Source organism: Amblyomma americanum, chromosome 7 (assembly GCF_052857255.1).
Source record: "Amblyomma americanum isolate KBUSLIRL-KWMA chromosome 7, ASM5285725v1, whole genome shotgun sequence".
In the NCBI taxonomy this organism is placed as follows: Eukaryota; Metazoa; Arthropoda; class Arachnida; order Ixodida; family Ixodidae; genus Amblyomma; species Amblyomma americanum.
Window position 1 is genome coordinate 44,317,592 of NC_135503.1, and position 21,560 is coordinate 44,339,151.

The following is a 21,560-nucleotide window of genomic DNA, read 5'->3' on the forward strand; positions in this document are numbered from 1 at the left end:
GCAACAACATTGCCTTGGCGCGTTTCCCCCCCCCCCCCCCCCTCTCCACCGCACGTCTACCAACCGTCCCCTTCGCCCTCTGCGCTCCGTGTCCGTCGTGCATGGCTCATCTCTATACTGTGCCCGCTTCCGAAGCACGGTTAGAGGACGCGAATTCTGAGCGCGCACACATGCAGGCATCATCGTCGGTGTATACGCATGCAGCCAGCCAATGGCGTCTGTTACCCCGTGTGAATGTGTATATTCTCTCTCGCTGCGTACTGGCCAGTTGCTGCGGCGTTTTCGAAACTTTGTTTGCTTCCGCGGTGCGGCGCTGGTGGGTAATTACGTGTGTACGCGACGTCGTTAGTTGCGATGTTTCGTCCGGCGTCCCTGTTTGCAGGTGCATGCCATCATATACCGTGCGAACTGACCTGGCACCTCAGCAGAGCGAACAAGCACGCCTCGCGTATGCTTACGTGTGTGTGAGAGTGCGCTGTTTTATCTTGCGCCTCGTCGCGTTTCGTCGTGCTGTACGCATGAGGGAAAACAAGCTCGCCAAAATTTTCCACTTTGTCTTGCCTCTAATATTCTCTTATTTATTTATTTACAGGGTTATTTGATTCTTGTGGGTTTTATTTGCAGAGCCGCAGTGCAGACGTCTTATTTTATTAAGATAGATCTTGCTTTCTTTGCAACATACTGCTGGAGGAGGAAACGGGGGGGAGGGGGGGGGGGGGGTGCTGTGTGCTTGTGGAGAAAGAAAAAAAATCACCTTGGTCGCGTTTTAGTGTTCTACGAACCCTGTGGCCTAGAGGCTCGGTAATGCTTAGGTGTACCAGGTACCAGTCCCCAAACTGTGTATCCTGTCAGAACTTTTGGAAGTCATTTTGCTAAAGCCTTAGTTTGAATGCCGTATGTCCTTACATGCGGTTGTTTCGTCGAGCGTGTTGCCGAAGGTTTCTCAGCAGGCACCGAAAGTCTCGCGTTAATGACGCCCACATCATTACACAGCACCACAGGTTATCCACCGAGTGTGCTGGAGGTGCCGGGTTCGAATTCCGCCGTTGCCTGGAACGCACCGGTTTTTCTTATAAGCAGAGACTCCACATGCGTACTCCAGTCTGTTGCTCTGCTCGCAGGGTGTTCGGCATTTAGAGAATCGCACGTGACTAGGTCCAGTTATCTAGAGTGCGCGAGCGTTGGTTGCTTCGCTGAGCAACGTACAGACTGTGTTCGGGGTACAGGGCCGGGTCGTGAGGATTGCATGCATAATTTGGCACGGTGTGGCTGTGTACTTGGCACAGAACACAGAATCACTTATTAGCATCCACCGAAGAACAGCCACGTGGCTAGAGAGGGAAGCTGTACAGGTTTCGCAGAAATTTCGCAGTTGGAGAGAAAAATTGTCCTTTTCTAGGGGCTCTTACATCGCAGCTGAAATGTCCCGAGCCCAACCAAATTCTCGGGGGCTGCGCTGCCTCGGTGCTGTTTGCGATGGCAAATGATTAACGAAAGGAATACCGTATATAAACGACCGTCCGGTGTTAAGAGCGTGGCAGAAAAGAGTATAGGTTGCAGCGACGAAGTCGGCTATAGCCAGTGTACAGAGGTCTATACAAAGTTCTCGCTGCTGGAGAGGCTATAGCACTGTACAGAGTTCATGTGCCGCAACGTCATTATAATGTCTTCATTGTGGTGAAAAGTGGCCTTTCATATGTGCCTGTAGGCGGTGTCCTCTGTGTTTGTTGCCGCTCCGGAGCCGAATTCTGTGTGAGCTCATGCGACAGCCAAGGCTCCGGTCAATCTTGCGCCAACCGACACTGCATGCGAAAGGCTTTGTGAACGTGGCCCGAGCATTTTTTTCTTTGTTTCCTTCATGTCATCTTTTTTGTCTCGCTCTGCTCTCTCTCACTTTAGAGAGTCTCCGCGCCCGACACAGAGGGCGCTGCTGAGGCTGAAAACGGCCGGCTACCTTTGCGCGCATTAAGTATACGGAGGAGGGTGAAGACGAAGCGGGGGGGGGGGGGGGGGGGGGGGGGGTGGCAGTTCGATGATTTATCGAAACCGCCTCCTCTGCCTGCCGCGGCGCCGTTCTTCTTCTGCCTTCGTTTCGATGAGTGGCGAATTAATCGCTGGTCTCGGAGGACGACACCCGGGGCAATTTTCATTCACGGTGGCGCTGCAGCGTGGCGACCAGAGGCGCTGTTTCGCTGGACGCCACCACCGCTGGCATGCATGGCTTGCGCAACGGAAGGGAGGAACGAGATTGATATTTGCGAGCGGAGTTGGCCGCCGCACACACCAGCAGCGTATGTTGTGTACACGCGCTGGCGGAGCCCGCTTTATTTGCTGTCTTAACATTTTTTTTCGCCGTCTTCTTTTTTTTTCAAAGTGCTTCGCAATATGACGTCGCCTTTGGATGCGCTGGACAATCCGGGTCATGTATAGGCCCCGTATAATCGCATAACGAATGGCATGGGCGGGGAAAACGGCGTTTTGTTAAACGCACTTTTCTTTCTATTTTTTCAATTAGTGAGTTCGTGCGAAGCCGCTCTTTTGTTTTTAATTGTTTTTCCCGCTCCGACTGGCCGCTGGCACGAAGCGGAAGCGAGGAAATGACCGAAAAAAAAAGAGATAAAAAAGAATTGATATGCGTATACATTTTTCGTCGCGATCACCTTTAATCAAGCGTTATGAACGCGCGCCTTTTGCCGCGTGGTGGCCGCGCGTTATAGATATGCCGATTAAGCGGTGATCATGTGACCCCATATTTAACGTCATTACTGCGCCGCCGGTCAGTGGCAAGCTATGCGGAGCGCGCTTGAAATTCGCCGCTCTTTATCTCTGGATAACTGGAGTAAGTGCTTGCTGCTTATTCAATAGTCCGCGCACCTGGCAACGGCGTATAATGTTGATCCCGTGTGATGCTTCTTTTTGAGACCAGGTTATCGCAATATCAATATTGCGAGAACTTGTAACACGTGCGAGCATTATAAAAGGGAACAGTTTATGAGCGGAAAACCAACCGTTACTACGCAACAGCGCGCAGTTGAGAAGCTTACATTCACACTATTCCCCGAGTTGTCTTCACCTGACCGAGTTGTACCCCTAATTGTTTTTTTTTTAAGTTTCACGCAGGAGTCAGAGTATAATACGTTGAGTTCAAATGAAGTTTTACCACTTAGAATGGTTCAACCTGTACATTCATCTTTTGTGCGAAGAAACAAGCGGTTCGCTAGAGCATGTGTTTAGAGCTCGTTATATAACGAGCCACTTCGTTATGTGCCTTGTCGACTGACTCGCTTTCTCCTCCCCCCCTGCAGCAGAGTGGCAACGTGCTGAGCTTCTGCAACGAGACGCTGAAGCTGAATGGCAGCTCGCCCATCTCGCGCGCCGCCAGCGCCGTGTTCGAGAACCTGACGCTGACGTCGGTCGCGGCTGCTGCCACGCCGCAGCACAGCGTCGCATTCCTCGGCTCCGACAGAGGGCGCCTCAAGAAGGTATGTTGTTGCGTCTTTATCCTCCTCTTCCCTTCTTTCCGCGGCACAATGTGGCTCGTTACAACAGAACCGGCGCCGTCTCTCTTGGCTTCGTTTTCATATTAACCGGAGGTATAGCTAACGTCTCAGATTCTGTGCTGCTAGGAAACAGCTGAATGCGGCAGTGGTGTTCTGTAGTGTCAAGTGTCTCCAAGCAAACAGCACGCCTCTGGCGCACTTCGGAAAGCAGCGTGTTTATCTTATCGGCCTGTGCTTGGACACAGGTTTGGATGCGTTGTAAAATCCTGTCGACTGCGCCAGTAGGAAGTCGTGCTCCTTGTCTTCAGTCAGGCAAGCGGAATTGTATCCACGAATAGCTAGCTGTGGGGTGGGTTCACCGGGCAGCCAGAACGTTCCACTTCTGTATTCATCTGATCTGTCTGTGTGCTTGTTCATAGGTTGCGATATGTTATGCTATCCTTCGAGTATCTGTGATGTCGATCCACGGGCCGTCCAGGGTGTTGCATTGCTATTCTTGACGTGCTGGTGTACGTGTCTAGTGTAGTCGCTACCGTATATCTAGCAGTCAGCGACATTGTGAGTCCGCGTCTTCACTGCAGCACTCGAAAGGCGCAGTACTTCGTCAGTGTGGAAGAACCACGTACGACGTCGTACCATGCGAGTTTGTGACACCTAGGCGAGGAATGTGCTTATTGCTTCACAGTTCGCTCTGAAAGTGGAAGCTGCGGCTGGCTGCCAGCCAGTAAGGAGCTCGATAATGCCTGTGCACGTTACACCAACTTAGCGTCGCTCTATTCGGGCACTCTATCGTTGCTCATTTTGTCCGATGTTGACCACGTTCGCGTCATTCGCTGCGCACGGATTTCGTTTTTCGCGCGCTTTGTGTAAGTAAGAGACGAAGTGTTCGATAACTCTGGGAGTGGCGCCACGTGCTAAACAGTATGCGAAGCGGTGCGATTGTCTGCGACTTATTGTTGATTACTTGGACGTGAACTTATCAATGAAATCAACGCTGAGAGCTTCGCTTAGTCGCCGCCGCTACGTCACAAGGCGGTACCGACGCTTGCGCGAGATTCGGCGGCAGGGAGTCGAGTGCGGTCCTCTTGGGCTCTGGCACCACGCACACTCGCCCGTCCCTCCTCTCGTCTGTCGAGCGAGGAGCGCATTCCGTCGTGACAAATCTGTCAGCGTGCGCAGACGCGTCGATGCCGTCGGCAAATTAGACGCGGGAAATGAGAACCGCGCGCGTCATCGATTTACGGCCGCATCGCGTCGCCGACTCCTCGCCCTCCTTCGACGTCGACTAATTGAGCGTCGTCGTCGCTGCGTCCACGAGAATCATTTCACGCACACTAACGTCGAAGGGGGGCCGCGGCGGTCGTTAGCGCCGTGACGACCGGATTCCGAGGCGCCTGCAGCGGCTTCCCGAGTCGCCTCCCCCCCTTCTCCCGTTCCACTTTTTATTTACTTGTTCCCCATCGTTTGCCCGCACCGAGTTCCTGCCATAGAGCAAAGATGGCGGCGAGATGGAGAGCGAGAGAGTCCTAGAGAAAGAGAGAGAAACTGCCGTCCGCGCAATCCGTCACCTGTGCGGTGGCCGCGCCAATTCGTGCCGGGTTGCAGGCGTCCTTCTATATTTTGCTCGCAACAAACAAAAAAAGAAACCTTCCGAGTTCGGTGAGGGGCGGGAGAACGCAGAAGGGACGGCGGGAGGCAGGTGAGGAACGGCGAGTCCCTGCGGGTTGATTCGAATCGGGAAACCGTGATCGTGCCTTACAGCTGGGCCTTTCCCGGGAAAGCGCTCGTCTGGCGCAAATTGGATGTCGTCCCATTCCGGGCGCTTCTCCCCCCTCCCTCTCTCTCCGTCGTACCGGCGCACAGTTTGTCTTCGTTTTTTTTTCTTTTATTTTCTTGTTCCTTTATTTCCTCTCTCTTTGTTTAACCCCCGCGGTACTCGTCTTCCCTCCCCATCCTTTCCGATTACGCCTATTCGTTCGGTGCTGCTGCTGCTCTTTTTTCCCCCGGAATTTTTTGTCTCTTAGTATCCGACAACGCGCTCGCGGAATGTACTTGCCTCCTGCTCGTCGCCCGAGCCAGCCGGGGCCACGCCGTGTCTTGGACACGCGTCCTCCTGCCGCCTTCGTGAAATGGCCCGCGAGGATCGTTTCCTTGGGGCGACAACAGCGGCACGAAACAAGGGCCGTCTCAGCAGCAGCAAGCAGCCTTTATTCCCCTTTTTCCCTCCCCATTCCTCGGGCGCCATCACCTTCACGTCTTCCTTTTCTTCCTTCTCCGACCCTTGTGCGCGAACGCGTCTTCGGGCACCCTTTCGTTTCTTTTTCTCTCCCTACACTTGTTTCGGCCGCTTTCGGCCAAATGTGGCAAACGCACACACATTGTTCCCCCCACTTCCTCGTCGCCGCCGCTTTGTCTCGGCGGCTCTTTTCAATCGCCCCGCAATACGCCGCATTGTTTTGATCGCCTACACGCAAGGCCGGCCCTCGTCTGTGCCTTTTTGTTTTTGGGGAAGTTTTTTCCCTACGGCCCGACGAGTCGTCTTGTTTGAGCCCTCCCCCCCGTTCGCGTGTACAGGTTTGTCCTTGTTTCGATCCTCGGCCTCTTCTCTCTGCTTGTTCCTTGGCCGTTTTCTTGCCCGCGCTATACGTCTCTATTTGTTTGTCCCCCAACTTCCCCTCGCTCCCCTTAATCGGCCTGCGCCGTTTCCTCTTGTGTCCGAACGGCGGTGGTGACGCCAGGTTCGCATTGTGTGGCCGTTGAGGTGAGAATGGCTCGGTCCCAAACGAGGAGAGCAGAGAACAAAGGTGCGTGCGCCCTGAGAGGGGGGAAGCAGGAATGGCGGGCGAGAGGCAAGGAAAAACGGGAGGGCATAAAGCGGACGTGTACGACAGAGACGAAACTGGGAAGGAAGGGAAGGAGGCTGTAGGGTGGAGGGTGGAAGCAACGGGGCAGAATGTTTCGAGTTCCGGCTCGCCGCCAAACGATTTGTCGGGAAACGGGCTGGATTGTCGTCGATTAAACGATGCCGTTCGTCCGTCCGTCCCGCTCCTCTTTTTTTTTATTTGATTCCGACGAGCCCTCATCTACTCCTTTGTTCCCTTTCCTCGCGAGCTCCCCAATCGTTTGCAGCTTGTATACGACACGGCCTGCCTCGCTCAGAATGCGTCCCCGGCTGTTTGGCGTGGCTAAGAGGGCGTGGACACGGCACCGGTGAAAGCATTCGATTAGGATCGACCTGGCTGGATATCTGGCCGGCGCGTAGCGCCTCGTATGGTGACCCTTTCGCGCGCGGAGATGGCAAGTTGTGAATGTTGTTACTGGGTGTAATAAATGTGAAAAACGCTGATGTCAGCTTAATGCAAATGACCGAACCGATACAGCGATTTCGCTCGCTATAACTGCGGAGGATCGTACTGAGTTTATCAAGCCGTTGCCAAACGCGGCGTATAGGGAGGGGAAAAAACAGGTAGTGTCGTTGCACCGCGTGTGCGTCGCTGGCAGGTTGTGAAGTGAACGTTCCAGCACCGCTGGCGTCACTGCCTTCATGAAAAATGTCTGGGTTGACTGGGGTTAAGGTTACGGGTGCGGTGAACAATGGCCGGTCGTCTTGCGTAGGCGGATTTAAGAGGGAGAGTGACTCCCCCTCCACGAGTTGCGCTTACATCCATTGTGACCCTATGCTTTCATCTATACGGTTACAAAGGACGGGCTCCAATAAAGCTTTCGGACTAGGTAGCCCTCCCGGAAAGTTTTAACGTTGCATATATAAATTAAGTTCATTCTTTCTTTCGACACCGCGTCTCGCGATTCGCTGCGGCAATCCACCTGAGCGGGTGGCATCAGATCAGGCATTCAGTGGAGTGGATTTGGATCTGGCAAACAGAACTAAACAGCGCAGCATTTTCATGGCCTGAAAGATTGAACAAGCCGCGTTTCCTGTCTCATGGCGAGACATCATAGTATTTTCATGAGATCCAAAAACTTGTGTGTGTTCGTATATTCGAGACTCCCGCGTCTGAACGCCGGACGACCCTGCCTCGTTGCATGTGCGAGTAGCGGTTGTCGTTCGTCTCCTGGCCCTTCGGGCTGCATTCGCGGGTGCCGATAAGCGCCTTCCCGCACGCGGTGAAGCCCCCCCCCCCCCCCCCCCCCCCCCCCGCCTTCTTTTCCGCTCCACGGTCTTCGGCGTTCGAGCCCTGCGGGGTCTCCGGGCCCCAGATTGCGTCTAAGTGGGCGTTTCCTCCCCTTTTTCCTGTTTCTGGCCATCGTCAGCGGGCCGCCGTCGTATAGACTGCGGCAGCTGCCGCCACCCCTCCCCGTGGAGGGTGCCGTCGCATCGCGCCGGGGCGGCGAATTCCTCGTCGACCTCCGTTGAGTCTCTCCGTGCTGTGCGGTTTGAGCTGCTGAGCCCGAGATCGCGGCGGCCGTATTTCGAATGAGGCGAAATGCAAAAAGACTTCCGTGTGCTGTGTGGTGTTGGTGCACGTCGGTAGAATGGTCGAAACGCCCGACGTGATCGAAGCGCCTGAAAAAAAAAAAAACACGACACAGCACGCATGCATTCTTGCAGTGGGTTAAGCCAGGGGTAACAGTCCTTCATATTGCTAGTACTTCATATTGCGTGCGCGTTTGAAAATAGTCTACTGCGAACACCTTCGTACTACCATGCGTTGCTCTCTTTTCTGTGTATGTTTTAATTGTGTTTATTTCTCTTTCTCGAATGTGATATGCCCGTGGGCACTCGATGACGCTCAGTGTTTACCTTCTTCCTCCTGCTCCTCGTTTCCAGATGTTCCTAACGAGTCAGGGCCGGGCCGAGCAGTTCGAAGAGGTGGTCATCGACGAAGGAAACCCCATCTTGCCCGACATGGAGGTCGACAAGACAGGACACTTCCTCTACGTGGCCTCGCCTTACAAGGTCAGTGTACACCACAAAGGAGCCCTGCATGCAGTCAAGTCTTCGTGCCATAACCTCAGCCTGCGCGACGGAGGGGGCGGAAAATAAATACATAGGCTGAAATTTCTTGCCCTCAGTCAACTTTCGCTGGCCATCGTACCTCAAACCTCGTCAGCGACTGCGTTGCACCTGGTGTTTGGTACGGTTTTAACGTAGTTAAACCGAGTAGACGTGCGAAAGCAAGGGGGTTCTTCCGCACCCCTTGCTTGAAAGGTGCGAAAGCAAGGGGCCGGGAGGGGGCCAAGGTCACACTCAAGGTCATCCTCCCATTGGCTACAGCTGGCGCGGCGCTCCTCCGAACTCTAGTGCGCAATATATTCTAGGCACTATATCCGAACTTACCCGAGCTTCCTGCCATTGTCTGCGGCCTAGACTTAACACAAGATTTTGGTTTGGACCATGTTAAGTAGTACTTTTGCTCTAAAAAAAAAAAACGAAAAGACGCCTTTTAAGTAGTTATACGCGCATTTGAAGTGTTCTTGTGCTGACAGTCGATGCTTCTCCTGCCGGGCCGAGACTTCGCTGAATTGTTGTTGTCAGCTTACTGGGACAAACTCTTACTGCATTAGGTTTTTTTTTTCTTTTTTGTCACTTGAGTCTACATCCTTAAGGCTTTCTTTTCAGCGTTTCCGTAACGCCGTAGTTTCGAACGTAGTTTTTAGCGCTTGGAACTGGTGTCGAGCTTGATGCCGCTTCTGATACAGGTGGCTGACAGACCGCGTTGTGGAGTGCATCTGCTTCCGAAGCGAAGAAGGGAGACTGCAGGGTGCGAGAAAGAACGCGCAGAACAGCTCCTGCAGCGCGGGTGGGCCGCCTTCAGTTCCCTCGCGCTCTCGTTCAAGTTTCCCCATAGCCTCGCATCGCGAGGTACGCGTTGATTCGAGGTTTGCGTGAGGCGAACGGTGCCACTCTGCCCGACGCTCTTTCGTAGGGGACTAAAAAGAAAGGAAGGAGAAGTAATGCCGACAACAGGGGCCCCTTCCTCCCAGCGATTACTTCGCTTTGCGCAGTTATGGGCAGTATTACGCGAGTGGTTCGCGCATGTCCCAGCCTGTCGCGCGCACGATTCCTTTGTTCGCAGCCCGCCTGTTAGCTCTAATCACTAGTTGTAATTATTCACCAAATTACAGCGGCGTCTCTGAGTCATAGACGACGGCGGCGACGCACAGTAAAGATCGACGCAGTTTGTCGAAATAATTCGCTTTAGCGACCGAATCGAAGAATGCGTATGTCGCTCTAGCGCCCTCCGCTGCACACAACTATCCTAGACGTCGGTTTGCGTTTCAGCCTCTCGCTGATCGCAGCGGAAGTGGCAGCCCGCTTCCGATCCGGCAAAGCGCGCAGCGTCGTCCGTACGTCGTGTTCCTTCACGGGCACTACTCGACCCGTTCTTTTCGTGCTGCTTTGTGTCAGTCCCAGAGAGCACCGCTCGAGATAGGTTTCAGTGACGTCGGCCGAGCACGAGGAGTAGAGTATAGTGTAGTGGTACTTTCTCTCGTATGCGGGCGGAAGCTGTCGCTTTCTTTCACGCCGTCTGCCTCGACGAGACTCGTGGACGTCGCTCGTTCCTCGAGTCGAGACGAGGGCGACGGTGGGCTTTTATTTCGGCGTCGGGTCGCCGGGACGCCCTCTTGAGAGGCCCTGTTGGCCCCGAGGGACCTCGACCGCCTCGACGGAGTAGCTTGCGCCGCACCCTGTCACGTTGGCTTCGCGGCACGGTCTCTCATCGGCCTTGCCGCATGTTGCTCCAAAGCGTGCATTGTGGGCCCGTCGCTGCCCGCGAATAGCGCAAGAGCAGCGAAACCTCGTTGGACGCCTGGCTGACATGCTCTGTCGGATCGTGTGAAATATTTTAGCGTTATTTTTTTTATTTATGTAGGAAGCGGTGCTGAGTCAACAGACGCGAGAAGTAGAGGCGCGATTTTTTATCTTCTTGTTTCACTTATGATAATTGGTAGCGTGGCACAGTTTCTGTTTTTCGTCTTTGAATGTCTTTAAGTTGTTGGCAGGGCTGCGTGGACGTGATGAGAAGCTTCGTTTTTTCATTTTCTTAGCGCTTTGTCGAGCGCCGTCTGGCGCCTGGAGCCTTGCAACCCGCACGTAAGCACGCACCACCAGCGAGCACCTGCCGAAGTGCTCGCGGTGCGGGGCAGTTAGGGCGCTCGAGGGGGCCCCGTTTCCGTGTGTCTTCCGAGGGGCACTGTGTGACAAGTGGTTGCGGCGGGGGCGGCCGCGTGATAGATGGACCGCGCGGCGGCGCTGTTCTCCTCCGTGGCGCCCGCGTGTCATTCAACTCGACCGGCAGCAACGAGCCACGGCGTGCCTAGTCGTCGCCCGGGGCACCGAAGGCTGCGCGAGAGCAGCGGTCGATGCGCGGCTGGCTTGGCCCCGTTCGCCGCGCTCTGCTCGGTCGGTCGTCCCGGTGCACCTGCCTCTTGCTGCGTCGTCGTCGTTCGGGCCGCTCATTTCCGGAAAAGCAGCCTGGTCCACTCTCCGCGCCCTTGTATGCTTCCCCTTGTCCCGTCTTCTCTGTGCATACACGAGGCGAGAAAGCCCGGAGAGAATCGATGCGTGATTTGAACCCCCCTCCCCGCCGTTGGGCGGAAAACTAGGTTTCGTGGACGAAGGAGCTTTTACATCGTGCCTTGGAGGCTCGTTACTTTCGGGTTTCAGTAGGCGCTGACCGAATAAGATCGGCGTTGTTCCCACACGAGATGCACTCTCGTTCGTGAATTTAGTGGGAGAAGCGAGCACTCGAGGATTTGCCACCCCTCAGTTGTAGCCCCGACTGCTCGGCGCCCTGACTGCTGGCGAAGCCGGTCTTACTTGTACGGCGCTCACACGATTACGTTCCTGTCGCAGTGAGGAGATTAAAGTTTTTGACGGCGGATTGCGTTTTGAATTCCTTCTTTTCATCGGTCTTCGGGGGTCTGCGTGCGACACGTCTGTTTTGAAAGCACTGAGTGCAGTTAGTTTATTGTGGAAAAGCTACACGTCGTGCATATATTCTCCCTGTTGTCCGAAAAACGATCCCCGACGGTACAAGCTGGAAAGGCCAGCGTGTCGTACATCCAAGGTTGAGCGTGATGCTTGAACAGCGAGAAAGGAACAGCAAGCAGTTCGTGACCGGTGCAGAGCCCAGATACGATTCTAATCGATCGAGTGATAAAGTTATTTATTTATACGTCCCGAATCAACACTCTGAGCTATGAGGCGAAGTGTAGTAGAGGGCTCTGGATTAATTTTGCCACCCGGGGACCTTTAACGTGCACCGAAATCTCTGTCAATGGGCGTTTTTGCATTTCGTCTTCATCGAAATATGGCTTCCACAACGGATCCAGAGATCATACTGCGAAGGCATTATTATCGGGGGCGAGTGTGATCACAGGACAACATCGCGACCTCGACTGCGCGATCGCTACGGTTGGCGACGTACGTTTAGCAGTGCTGACTGTTTGCTTCGGCTGATCAACGGTGCTGTCGATTTCTGGCGGTCAGAGCGTCTTGCCCACAGGCGTGCGCAGAGGGGGGAAAGGGGGCCAATGCCTCCCCGATCCACCCCAACCGGCTTGATCACGGGTGCACAGATTTTGTACCGTATACCGCTCTCCCTGCTACCCAGAAGTCTTGAAAGAGGCACTAGCATGGTCCTCGGCCCCCCTTGTGGAGAGACCTGTGCATGCGTATACGGTCTTGCCACGTATTCATCGTGTTCTGCTTCTGGTATGGTGCGAGCTGCATGACAGCGAAGGGCTCGGTATCTCAAGTCGAGAGGCATATGAACAGGAAGTCGGCGAAAGACGAGAAGAAAGCGGCATCGCACCACTCAGTCTGTGCCGTCCTGTCTCGGCGCGACATTCGTCTCATTTCGAACAAAAGGAGCCGGCGAGGGTCGAGCGAGTCGGTGAAGTGTGGGGGACGAGTAGGGAGGTCGCTGGCCTGTAATTTCGACCGCGCTCAGGAACAACGCAACCGCCCTGTTCGCCCCTGCACTCTTCGTCCCCGTCAGTGGCGGTCGCCGAAGGCGTCATCATCGCCGAGACGACGGCCCGCTGATTCAGAGAGAGAGAGATGGTGTGGAAAGGAAAGCGGGGAGCGCCCCTCTTTCATATCCATCCCTCCTTCCTCTGCTGGCCGGCATAATGAGCGGCGATCTGCTGCCGCGCCGCCGGAGACGGAGGGGGCAGCCTCGGCGTAGGAAGATACGGTCGGCTCATCTCGAAATACGACCGTGGCCTTGGCGTGCTCGCGCCGACGGTCATCTATTCGGGGCTTAGCGGGTCGCTAAGGCGCTTCGGAGAGCGGCTTTTGCTTTTTGCCGTCTCCCCCTCTGTTCTGCTCCTAGTCGTGCTGTTTGTGTGAGCGGCGCCGCTCTGCCCAGCTTTTCTTTCCGAGAGTTATCAAACTTGCGCGTGTCCGGCGGCCCGTTCTTGCTGTGGTCCGTGCACTACGCCCAAGGCGGCCGGCTGTCCGATTGCGCCCCCCCCCCCACCCCCCTCTCCTCTCCTCTCGTCTGCCTTCCTGCCGCTTCTGTGTCTGTTTGCTGCCTATCCGTAGTAGTTGCGTGCACTGGTGGTGCCGGTCCTGCTGTGCGGAAGCACGGTTCTGTGCGTACGCGGCCGCCTTTTGCTGTGCTAGACTATACAGCGCATCAATATATAGGCACACCACGTCTGTTAATGGTAATAATAGTGAGTGTCCTTCGATTTCCGTTAGATATTCGTCTGCATCGGAGACACTTGTATCACTCTGTTCCTTCCCGTGTTCCTTGCTCAAGTTGTTGTTGTTGTTAGTGGCTATTTATTAATGAAATAACAATGGAAGGAAAAGAGGTTGCTAGCCGCAGCATCTGCCATCTGAACCTGAAGCACCTGAGCTGCGACTAGCGGGAATAAAAGGACAGGGAGAGGCAAGGAAAGGGGGGAGCGATGGTAAGAAAGGATAGGGGTAGGGGGTAATATACACTATGTACAAATAAATAATATGGAAATAAATGCGGGATGCTGCGCCACGCATGATAGGAGTACTAACTTTGCTCAAGTCACATAGGCGAACAGGGCCAGTGCCACATGTGCCACAGGCCACATAGGCGAACAGGCCCGGCAGTGGCAGTTTTCGTGCTTTTGCGTTTTTTCGCCTACTCTGGGTGCAACAGCTATCATGAAGCTGCCATAGATGCTAACGCGTTAAGTTTCATGAGGCCAGCTTACCCTTAGCGCATGTATCGAGCCGAGGACCACCACCCGGCAGACCAGGCCACTCACTGTTGCCAACTGACAAGTACGGGTAGAAGACGGTGTGGCAAGATCTGACTGGTCACCGCGAAGAATGCCAACACAAGGCCTTAGCATATGTCTAGTGCAAGACTGGAGGGCGGTGACTTGAACAGAAGAGAGAATAGAACATTAGACAGTCCGTTTCTACGGGATCGCGTTCTCTCCAGGTGAATTCGCTGTTCTAATATTCTCTGTGGCGGAGCATGTACTACATACCCGGCTTTGTACGTGCTGCATGAAACTACGCTCAGATTAAAGATTAGGCATAGCGCCGCCGCCAGTTCTTGTCGCGAAAGGAAGCTTTCGTCGATCGTGACGATACGGAGGAATACAGCTTCATTTTCTCTCCCGACGCAGCAGACGCGGAAAGCCGCGCGGCGGTGCCCCGGCTTGGCAGTGCCGCGCTCGCCGAGACTTTCATCACGTTGCCCCCCCCCCCCCAAAAGCCGGCCCCGCCCGGTAATCCGAGCAGTACTCTTAATCCCACGAGTGAACGGGCGCTGGCGTTCTCTCGCTGACCGACCTTTCCACGTTTGAACACGCCCCGCCTTCTATTTCTCATTTCGCCAAAGGTTTCGCCGTAAAGTAGGCCCGGCAATCCGGTTCGGTCCCGGTTGGGCGCCCGGTAGGGAGGCAAAGGCGCATGCGCAGGAGCCTGCACATGCTCGGGCAGCGGGAAATGGTGGTACTTGCTGCAGACAAATGCGGTACATTGGGTGCACGGGGGGCTGTTCATCTTGGTCTCGTCACATTTTCGCTTCGAGCGAGGCAAGTGGAATTCGTTCTTCGGTGGCCAGCGTCTCGTGGTCAGTTTTGGCGGTCATTCTTGGCAGACAGTTCTTAGCCTCATACTGACAATTAAAGGATTGTGAATGCTGCAAAGGCTCTTCTTTTGCGCTGTAATTTCACTCACTGGTAGTCGAATCCCGACTAACGAGAAATAATCATCTCGCGGTACTGCCTGTATACGTAACTACCCCTTTGAAAAGTGTGCTGATCTCGAGAAAGCCGCGCTCATCGTTAACGCTATCGCCGGCTTTGTCGCGCCGCGCTTCGGCGCGCTGCCGCACGCTCGAGCAAACGCGCGCCGTGACGGAGGCGGTTAAGCATTGCTCCGGGAAGAGGAGAGGGAAAGAAGACGGAGCGAAAGAGTAGGGGTGGCAACGAGCCGTGCCTGACGGCAGTGCACAACGCTGCGCATTCCAGCAGTGCTTGGACGCGCCGTCTCTGCGCGTCATATCGCCCTGCCGTGTCTCGGTGAGCGCGCCGCCGACAAAACCAGCGTCTCTTTGTGCTCGCCGCCCGATCCACATCTCGGGGGCGCCTCTTCGTTTTATTTGCCTTTCCCGCCGGAGTCCGGCCGCTTTTCGCGGCAGCAGCGGAATCCTTTGTGTCCGCGAGCCGCCTCGGCATGCGCAGGTGCCCGGTTTAGCCCGCGAGCTCCTTGTTCTCGGAGTGTGCGCTAAACGGCACGGAGCAGACGGAGCCCATGTACGGTCCGGTGAAGACCACGCGTGTGTGTGCATTGGCTCGTCTCCTTGGATCGCAGTACGAAACTGCGCTCCTTTGCCTGTGGAACCGTGCGCGTGAAATGAAACGATCTGAAATGCTCACTGGTTCACTCGGCCCGGATCGGGGCTGGTTAAGCGGTGGGGCAGCGTGTTTTGAGCTCAACGGCCTGCAGACCAGAGTCACCCTGAGCCTTCTAGTTCGTCGCTTATTTGTTTTATGGCGCTAGCTGTTTGTGGGATGTCGAGCACAACCTCGTAGTCCGTAGTCACACCTTGTGGCACGTGGTTATTATTTGTTTGGAAGTAGTGATGCCAGCACTAAGCTAAATTGCGTTATTGATGGAACCGGTGGCGCCATCTGTCGGAGGTTGGCGCAACTAAGCAAGCCGTTCGACTTGTCTGATCTTATCGCTGTAAGCAAATACATTCTGCAATAATTATAACAGTAAAGGTAGGTAGTGCGCAGCAGTTAGGCAGCATCATAAGTTCAGGGAGTAATAATAATAATAATAATAATAATAATTAATTGGTTTTTGGGGAAAGGAAATGGTGCAGTATCTGTCTCATATATCGTTGGACACCTGAACCGCGCCGTAAGGGAAGGGATAAAGGAGGGACTGAAAGACGAAAGGAAGAAAGAGGAGCCGTAGTGGAGGGCTCCGAAATAATTTCGACCACCTGGGGATCTTTAACGTGCACTGACATCACACAGCACACGGGCGCCTTAGCGTTTTGCCTCCATAAAAACGCAGCCGCGTTCAGGGAGATGCACATGCGGCTATAGCGCTGGTATTCGCAGCAAATTTTGATGGTTATTTAGTAATGTGTCCTTTCTTTTATAGATATGTGTGTCTCCTTCGTAAAATAACTTATTAACGAATCATGCAAACACGGGACTCCCGCAGAGAACATGTACGGGCGCATTGCTTCCGGTGACATCTGGAGGCCCGGTACAGGGTGATGGAAAGGTCGCAATAAAATTACATATCAGCTCGGACTACATGTAAAATCCTGTCAACCACTAACCGCCATTAACGATTTTGAATTGAACTGACGGTGGAAAATGTCGCATTAGACGCATAATTTGCCCCTCGGTTCAGTCACCATGTTTGGGCGCGTGCTTGAGCGCTAATGTGTCCTTGGTGAGAGCATAATCTCCGCGAGGTGACGAACAATGTCTCCACTCACACGGTCTTCACCTGTGTGTAATATTCTTGCGTTCGCAGGTGAGCAAGGTGCGCGTGGACCGCTGCCAGCAGTACAACACGTGCGACCAGTGCCTACAGGCCAGGAACCCTTACTGCGGGTGGTGTTCGCTCGAAAAGAGGTGAGTCATCCTCGCCCTCAACACTCATGCTGCTGGCGGCGCAGTTGCAAACTTCTCGGCAAAGTTGACATACAGACCGGAGCAGTGCTAAAGGGAACACTTTATCGGCATGCTCGTCTACGCTATTACTCCACAGTGAAAAGTGAGAAGCGCACTATTCATTCAACAAAGCGTGAGCACAGGTGTTTTCAGTTACAACATACTACGACGACGCCGTGCAATTGTGGCTCGAAAAAGAAAGGTCGACACTTTCTACCTGCACCAGCGACTCTCGTTGGTTGTCTTAAATCACTCTGCTCCGTTACCCCGGCGTTATGCTAGCACATTCTTCCCCTTTTTTTTTATCACGAAAGAAACAGCCCGGACAAAAGTTATAGCATCTGCACCTAATCTCAGTTTCTCGTTAATGTCCTCCCGCTGAAAATCCCCACTTCCCTCCCTATATCTGCTACCATCCACGCTGGAGAGCAGCGCCATTCTTTCTTCAATGGCGGACGGCCCGTGTCCCATTGTTTCGTGACACGGAAGCCGCACGTCAGAACCCCATGTAGCGGGAGGGCGCCGAACCCTCGATCGCGCCTTTAACGCACCCCACCTCCCATAGCCGCGATGGGGCTAGCCGAATATGCCCGTGGAAACTCGGCGATTAGCAGTGCCACGCGCCCAGGTTGGGAACCACGGCCACGAACTCCCCTCGTCCGATGAGTCCACGCTTTCGGCCACGACTCTGTTGCTAACGGATGAGTAGTATGGTCCGGTTAAGCGACACCTTAGCTGAAATCACGAGGAGCAGAGAGACATGGGTGAAACATGTGCGCCTACCTCTACACCCACTTTACACCTCCGCCTACTCTACGTAAACTTCATTTCAACGCGACAGCGTTAAATGCCCCGTACGCCAGAAAATCCGGTGTCGGCTTTGTGAGCGAAAAATCGCTGGCACGGCTCTGGCAGGTGGTCCCCGAAGCAAACTAGGAGGCAGGTGGGCCACCCAGGTCACAATGACTTTGCGACGTCATCACAACCTGCCCACCGGACTGTGAGCAAACTGACCACCGTGGCAGCTAAATTCTGGGTCGCACAATGCCCACCGCTGGGAGCACCTGCCATCGCAGGGCAGTGGCGCGTAGCTTAAAACCGCTGCACCACTGCGCCAGGAGGAGTATGATGACTTCTAGGTATCTGTGAATGTGGAGAATGACCAATTCCACATATATGGACATTAACCGATTTACGCTATCGCGTCATACCGTTAAGGCGGAGCTCAAGTGTCCCCTCCAATTTTTTAAATAGTTTTCTTCGAGACGCACGTAACGTCCGTTCAGATTCGACACGGAGGTGAAACATTTCTAAAAGTGTCCCATTTTATATTCTTTGTGCTTGTGATTCATTAGCGAGAATCGAACGGCGTCTCCTAAGGTCGCAAGCGTTGTTCGCAAGAGCGCCGAGATACGGAATCCCTGGAACACTTCAGTCCCGTCGAAACTGCACGACGCCGAACTAGGGCTAACAAGAAGAGTCTCCTACAGCAGTCAATGTCTTTATCCATTCTCTGGCGATAAAACGCGCTCCCTGTAGTCAGTCGGTGGCTCTCATGATGGCGGCGGACAGGAGCCGTGCGGCATCTTTCAAGCTCACTCTCGGTGGCTGTTATGACGTTTAGGACTACACACACGGCGCCGGGCAATCTTATATGACTGTCGTGTTTAGGCCTGCGCGCGCGGTCCGGGCCTCTGGGCGGCAAGGGAAGTAGGGAGGGATGGCTGACTTCGCTCGGTCTCCGCTTGCTGCTGCTGGAGTCACCACCACAACTGCGCGCATAGCGGGTGAACGCGCAGCCGGGCCGCCCCCATTTCCATATGAATGCTTTATCCCCGCTGCTTCCGAGGGCGCGCTGGCGGCGGCTGCATATACGGCGCGTCCAGCCCTTTATGGGCGCGCGCGCGCAACGGTTATTACGGGGGACGGTCTCCCCCGGGCGGCAGATCGAGCCATCCTCGGAAGTCGCGTCGGCTTTGGCGGTGGGGGAGGGAGGAAATTGTGTTGCGTGTGTGTTGTTGGTGGCGAGGGTGGAAGGGGAGTTACTAAATAGGAAAAAGGGGGCCGGGTGGGGGGGGGGATGATGGCGGCATGGAAAGGCGCAACAAATCCAGCAGCCACCGTCATTGTCCCCCGTCGCGGGAAAGGCTGCCGCCGTTGCAGGATTTATGGGCCGCGACGACCGGAGGAGACTGCTGCTGATACGCAGCGGCGGTTATGGGTTCCCCTCCGAAACATTTTACTTGTCCTCCCCGCAGCAGTAGTGGCTGGTCGCCGTTTGTTGCTGCCGCAGTAGCTAGCTGGCTGCTGCGTCTATACAGTGTTATGGACCGCGCGCCGCTGTCCGCTGCCTCACGTGGCCCGGTGGGCGAAAGTTTACGAGGATTCCCTCGTTGGCTTTTCCACCTCTTTCGGGTCTTCCTTCTCTCGCGCGCTGCTGCTTGTGCCGTCCGGCCTGCCGCAGTCAGCACGCGCGACTGAAACCTCTCTCTCTCTTTTCTGGCGTGTTTGCTTGGACCGCGCTGTTGAAAAAGCGAGAAAGACGGTGACAGCGCAAGAGAGTATGAGAGAGAGGGCTGACGCTTGAGGTGCTCCGGCTGGCACAACTTCAGAAGCCTTCGTACTGCGCATGCGCTTTGCCGGCGTGAAGATAGATTTCTTCTGTTTTGACCTTGAGCTCATGTGGCGTCTTTTCCCTCCGGCGCGGGCAACACGACGGCACCCCGTGTCGAAAAAGGTGTGATGAACGCAAAAAGGCTGTTGGAATATTGCGCTCTTTTACACTATGTACAGAGTCAGTGATCGACTTCAATGGCCTTCAAATGCGAGCTTCGCTTGCTAGCTATTCATATCCTACTTGATCCCCATTCTTACACGTGACGTCAGTGAGTTCGTATCAGTGTCTTCGTTCACCACTTCACCACTCCAACAGGTCTCCCTGGTTGTTATGCAGCGAATTGACGTCTGCGTCCTGCAGCATTTTCGTTTCGTACTAGCGCGCTCCTCTTGTCCTTGAAGGTAGTACCTCAACCATCGAAACCAAACGCAGTTGAGCGAAATTGATTGAACCGACCCGCGCTTTCTGTGCGCGGCATCAGCGACCGCTTCGCCACACACGCCTTTTTTTTTTTAGTTGCGAGTCGACAGCATATATGCGTCATAACCTGTAACGAAGTCGTTACCAAGAGTGACTAACGGTTAGTTGTTGCCCCGAGCCACGAAAAGAAAAAAAAAAGAAAATCGCACGAAGTTCGTCTTTAAAAGTACAAGCCTCAAGCTTCCTTGTGGCGGCGTGCGCTGCTGTTTTTGCCCGGTCTGAGTCCCATTTGGGGGGATGGGGGAGAGGTAGCATTGACTTCGCCCCTGCGTCGATCTGTGGGAGAGAGTGCGCGCCGCCGCCCGTGGGAACGCGGAACGGGGCTTTTAGCAGTAGCAGTTGCGGGGGGGGGGGGGGGGGGGGGGGGGTGCTTGAGCGGTCGCTGCTGCTGCGGACGTAGCAGGGCGGCGCGCTGACCAAGTTAATGCGCCATCCCCCTCTCCGTCCTCTTCCATCTTCTCTGCACCCCACAACCACTGCGGCGGCCAGCGCCTCCCGGACTCCATATATCGCCCAACCGCATTAACTTCGCTTTCTCTCTTTTTTCTTATCTCGTTCTATCGCTCGCTGTAAATCTCCTGTTGCTCTCTAACCTCCGCCCCCTTCTTTTTCCCCTCTATAGTCCGCGGTGCAAAATAGTGTGGGGCGCTATAGCCGCGTCACGTCTGCTAGGGGGGCCCGCATCGTATGCTGCATAATGGACGAAGATGGTCCACACTGGTCCACACCGTCGCCGACGGTACCGTGCGCGCGGGAAGAGTGTGTGTGCGCTCGTGTCCCTGTGTAGCGATCGCGCTGCTGCTGTGTGGGAGGGGACCTACGGTTGCACCGCTCTGGTCTGCTGCGGTCAGCGCCGCGCCGCGGTGATGCGGGCGCCATCAATTATGCACGCGTCCCAAGCGCCGTCGTTGCTGTCGATTCACTTCGGGTTTCCACCGTTTACAACGCTCGCTGGGAGCGAGTGGGAACGCTAGGCGGCACGACGAGCGTTCCGCGCACATACACACGCATGCACCGTGCGCACACGAGGGGGAGAGCTTTGTCATAGCACCCATCTGCTTTTGTCTGGGCCCCCGTGTTGACCGAGGTTTTCGAACGAACAAAGAAGGGATGGAAGTTTCGGCGAGTGTGAGTCAATCGGCCGTGTATATTCTGGGCGGCGCTTCGGGTGACAAATGGGGAACGGAGCAGCCGCGAAAGGCTGCTGCGGCCGCTGCTAAGTTGATATTCAATCCGCTCTGATCTGACTTGCGTTGCGAAAAATTACGTTCCGCCCTACTCGGTTCCGGGAAGCGCCCGCTCGGCCGGTGAGGACTCGGCTGCGGCGTCACTTGTTGACGTCAGCCCGTGTTGTTTGTATACCGCATTTTTACTTTCGACTGATCGTTCCAGCCGTTTCGAATAAGCTGGACGCAAGATCATTGTCGCTGCTGGGTAAGAATGCGGTAATTGAGCGCGTTGATGCACACGGAACATGTCTGCACGGTATTCTCGCTGTCGGGAAGATTGTGCGTGTGTCACCGTGCTTTGCCATGGCGGCGAGGGCGAATTTCCCCCTTTTACGACGAGCCGAAGAGGGCAGCGTATATCGAGGATTTAAACTGAGCGGAGCGCCAGACAGACGAACGAACACTGCTTTTGCTTTGTTCTTCCCGCCTTGCGCAGGTGCACGGTGCAGTCGGAGTGTCTGAATGCGTCCGCGGGCGCCGACCAGCGGAGCTCGTCTCGGTGGCTGTCCCTGGACACGCAGCAGTGCATCGACTTCCAGTCCATCGCTCCCGAGAAGCTGCCCCGCTCGGCCACAACCACCGTGAGTTACCGGCGAGACGCGTGCCAGAGCTCTCTCGCGCACT

The 21,560-nt window shown here is 54.9% G+C and overlaps 1 protein-coding gene across 1 annotated transcript in view; it reads left to right on the forward strand.

Moving 5' to 3' along the window:
- Positions 1–3,305: 3,305 nt before the first annotated feature.
- LOC144098985 (plexin-B-like) overlaps positions 3,306–21,560 on the forward strand; it is a gene marked incomplete at its 5' end in the record, with an annotated part of 47,570 nt that continues 29,315 nt past the window's right edge. Inside the window, 4 exon segments of the mRNA XM_077631974.1 lie at positions 3,306–3,482; positions 8,290–8,418; positions 16,471–16,571; positions 21,373–21,517. Of these exon segments, the coding sequence (XP_077488100.1) occupies positions 3,306–3,482; positions 8,290–8,418; positions 16,471–16,571; positions 21,373–21,517 (552 nt within the window).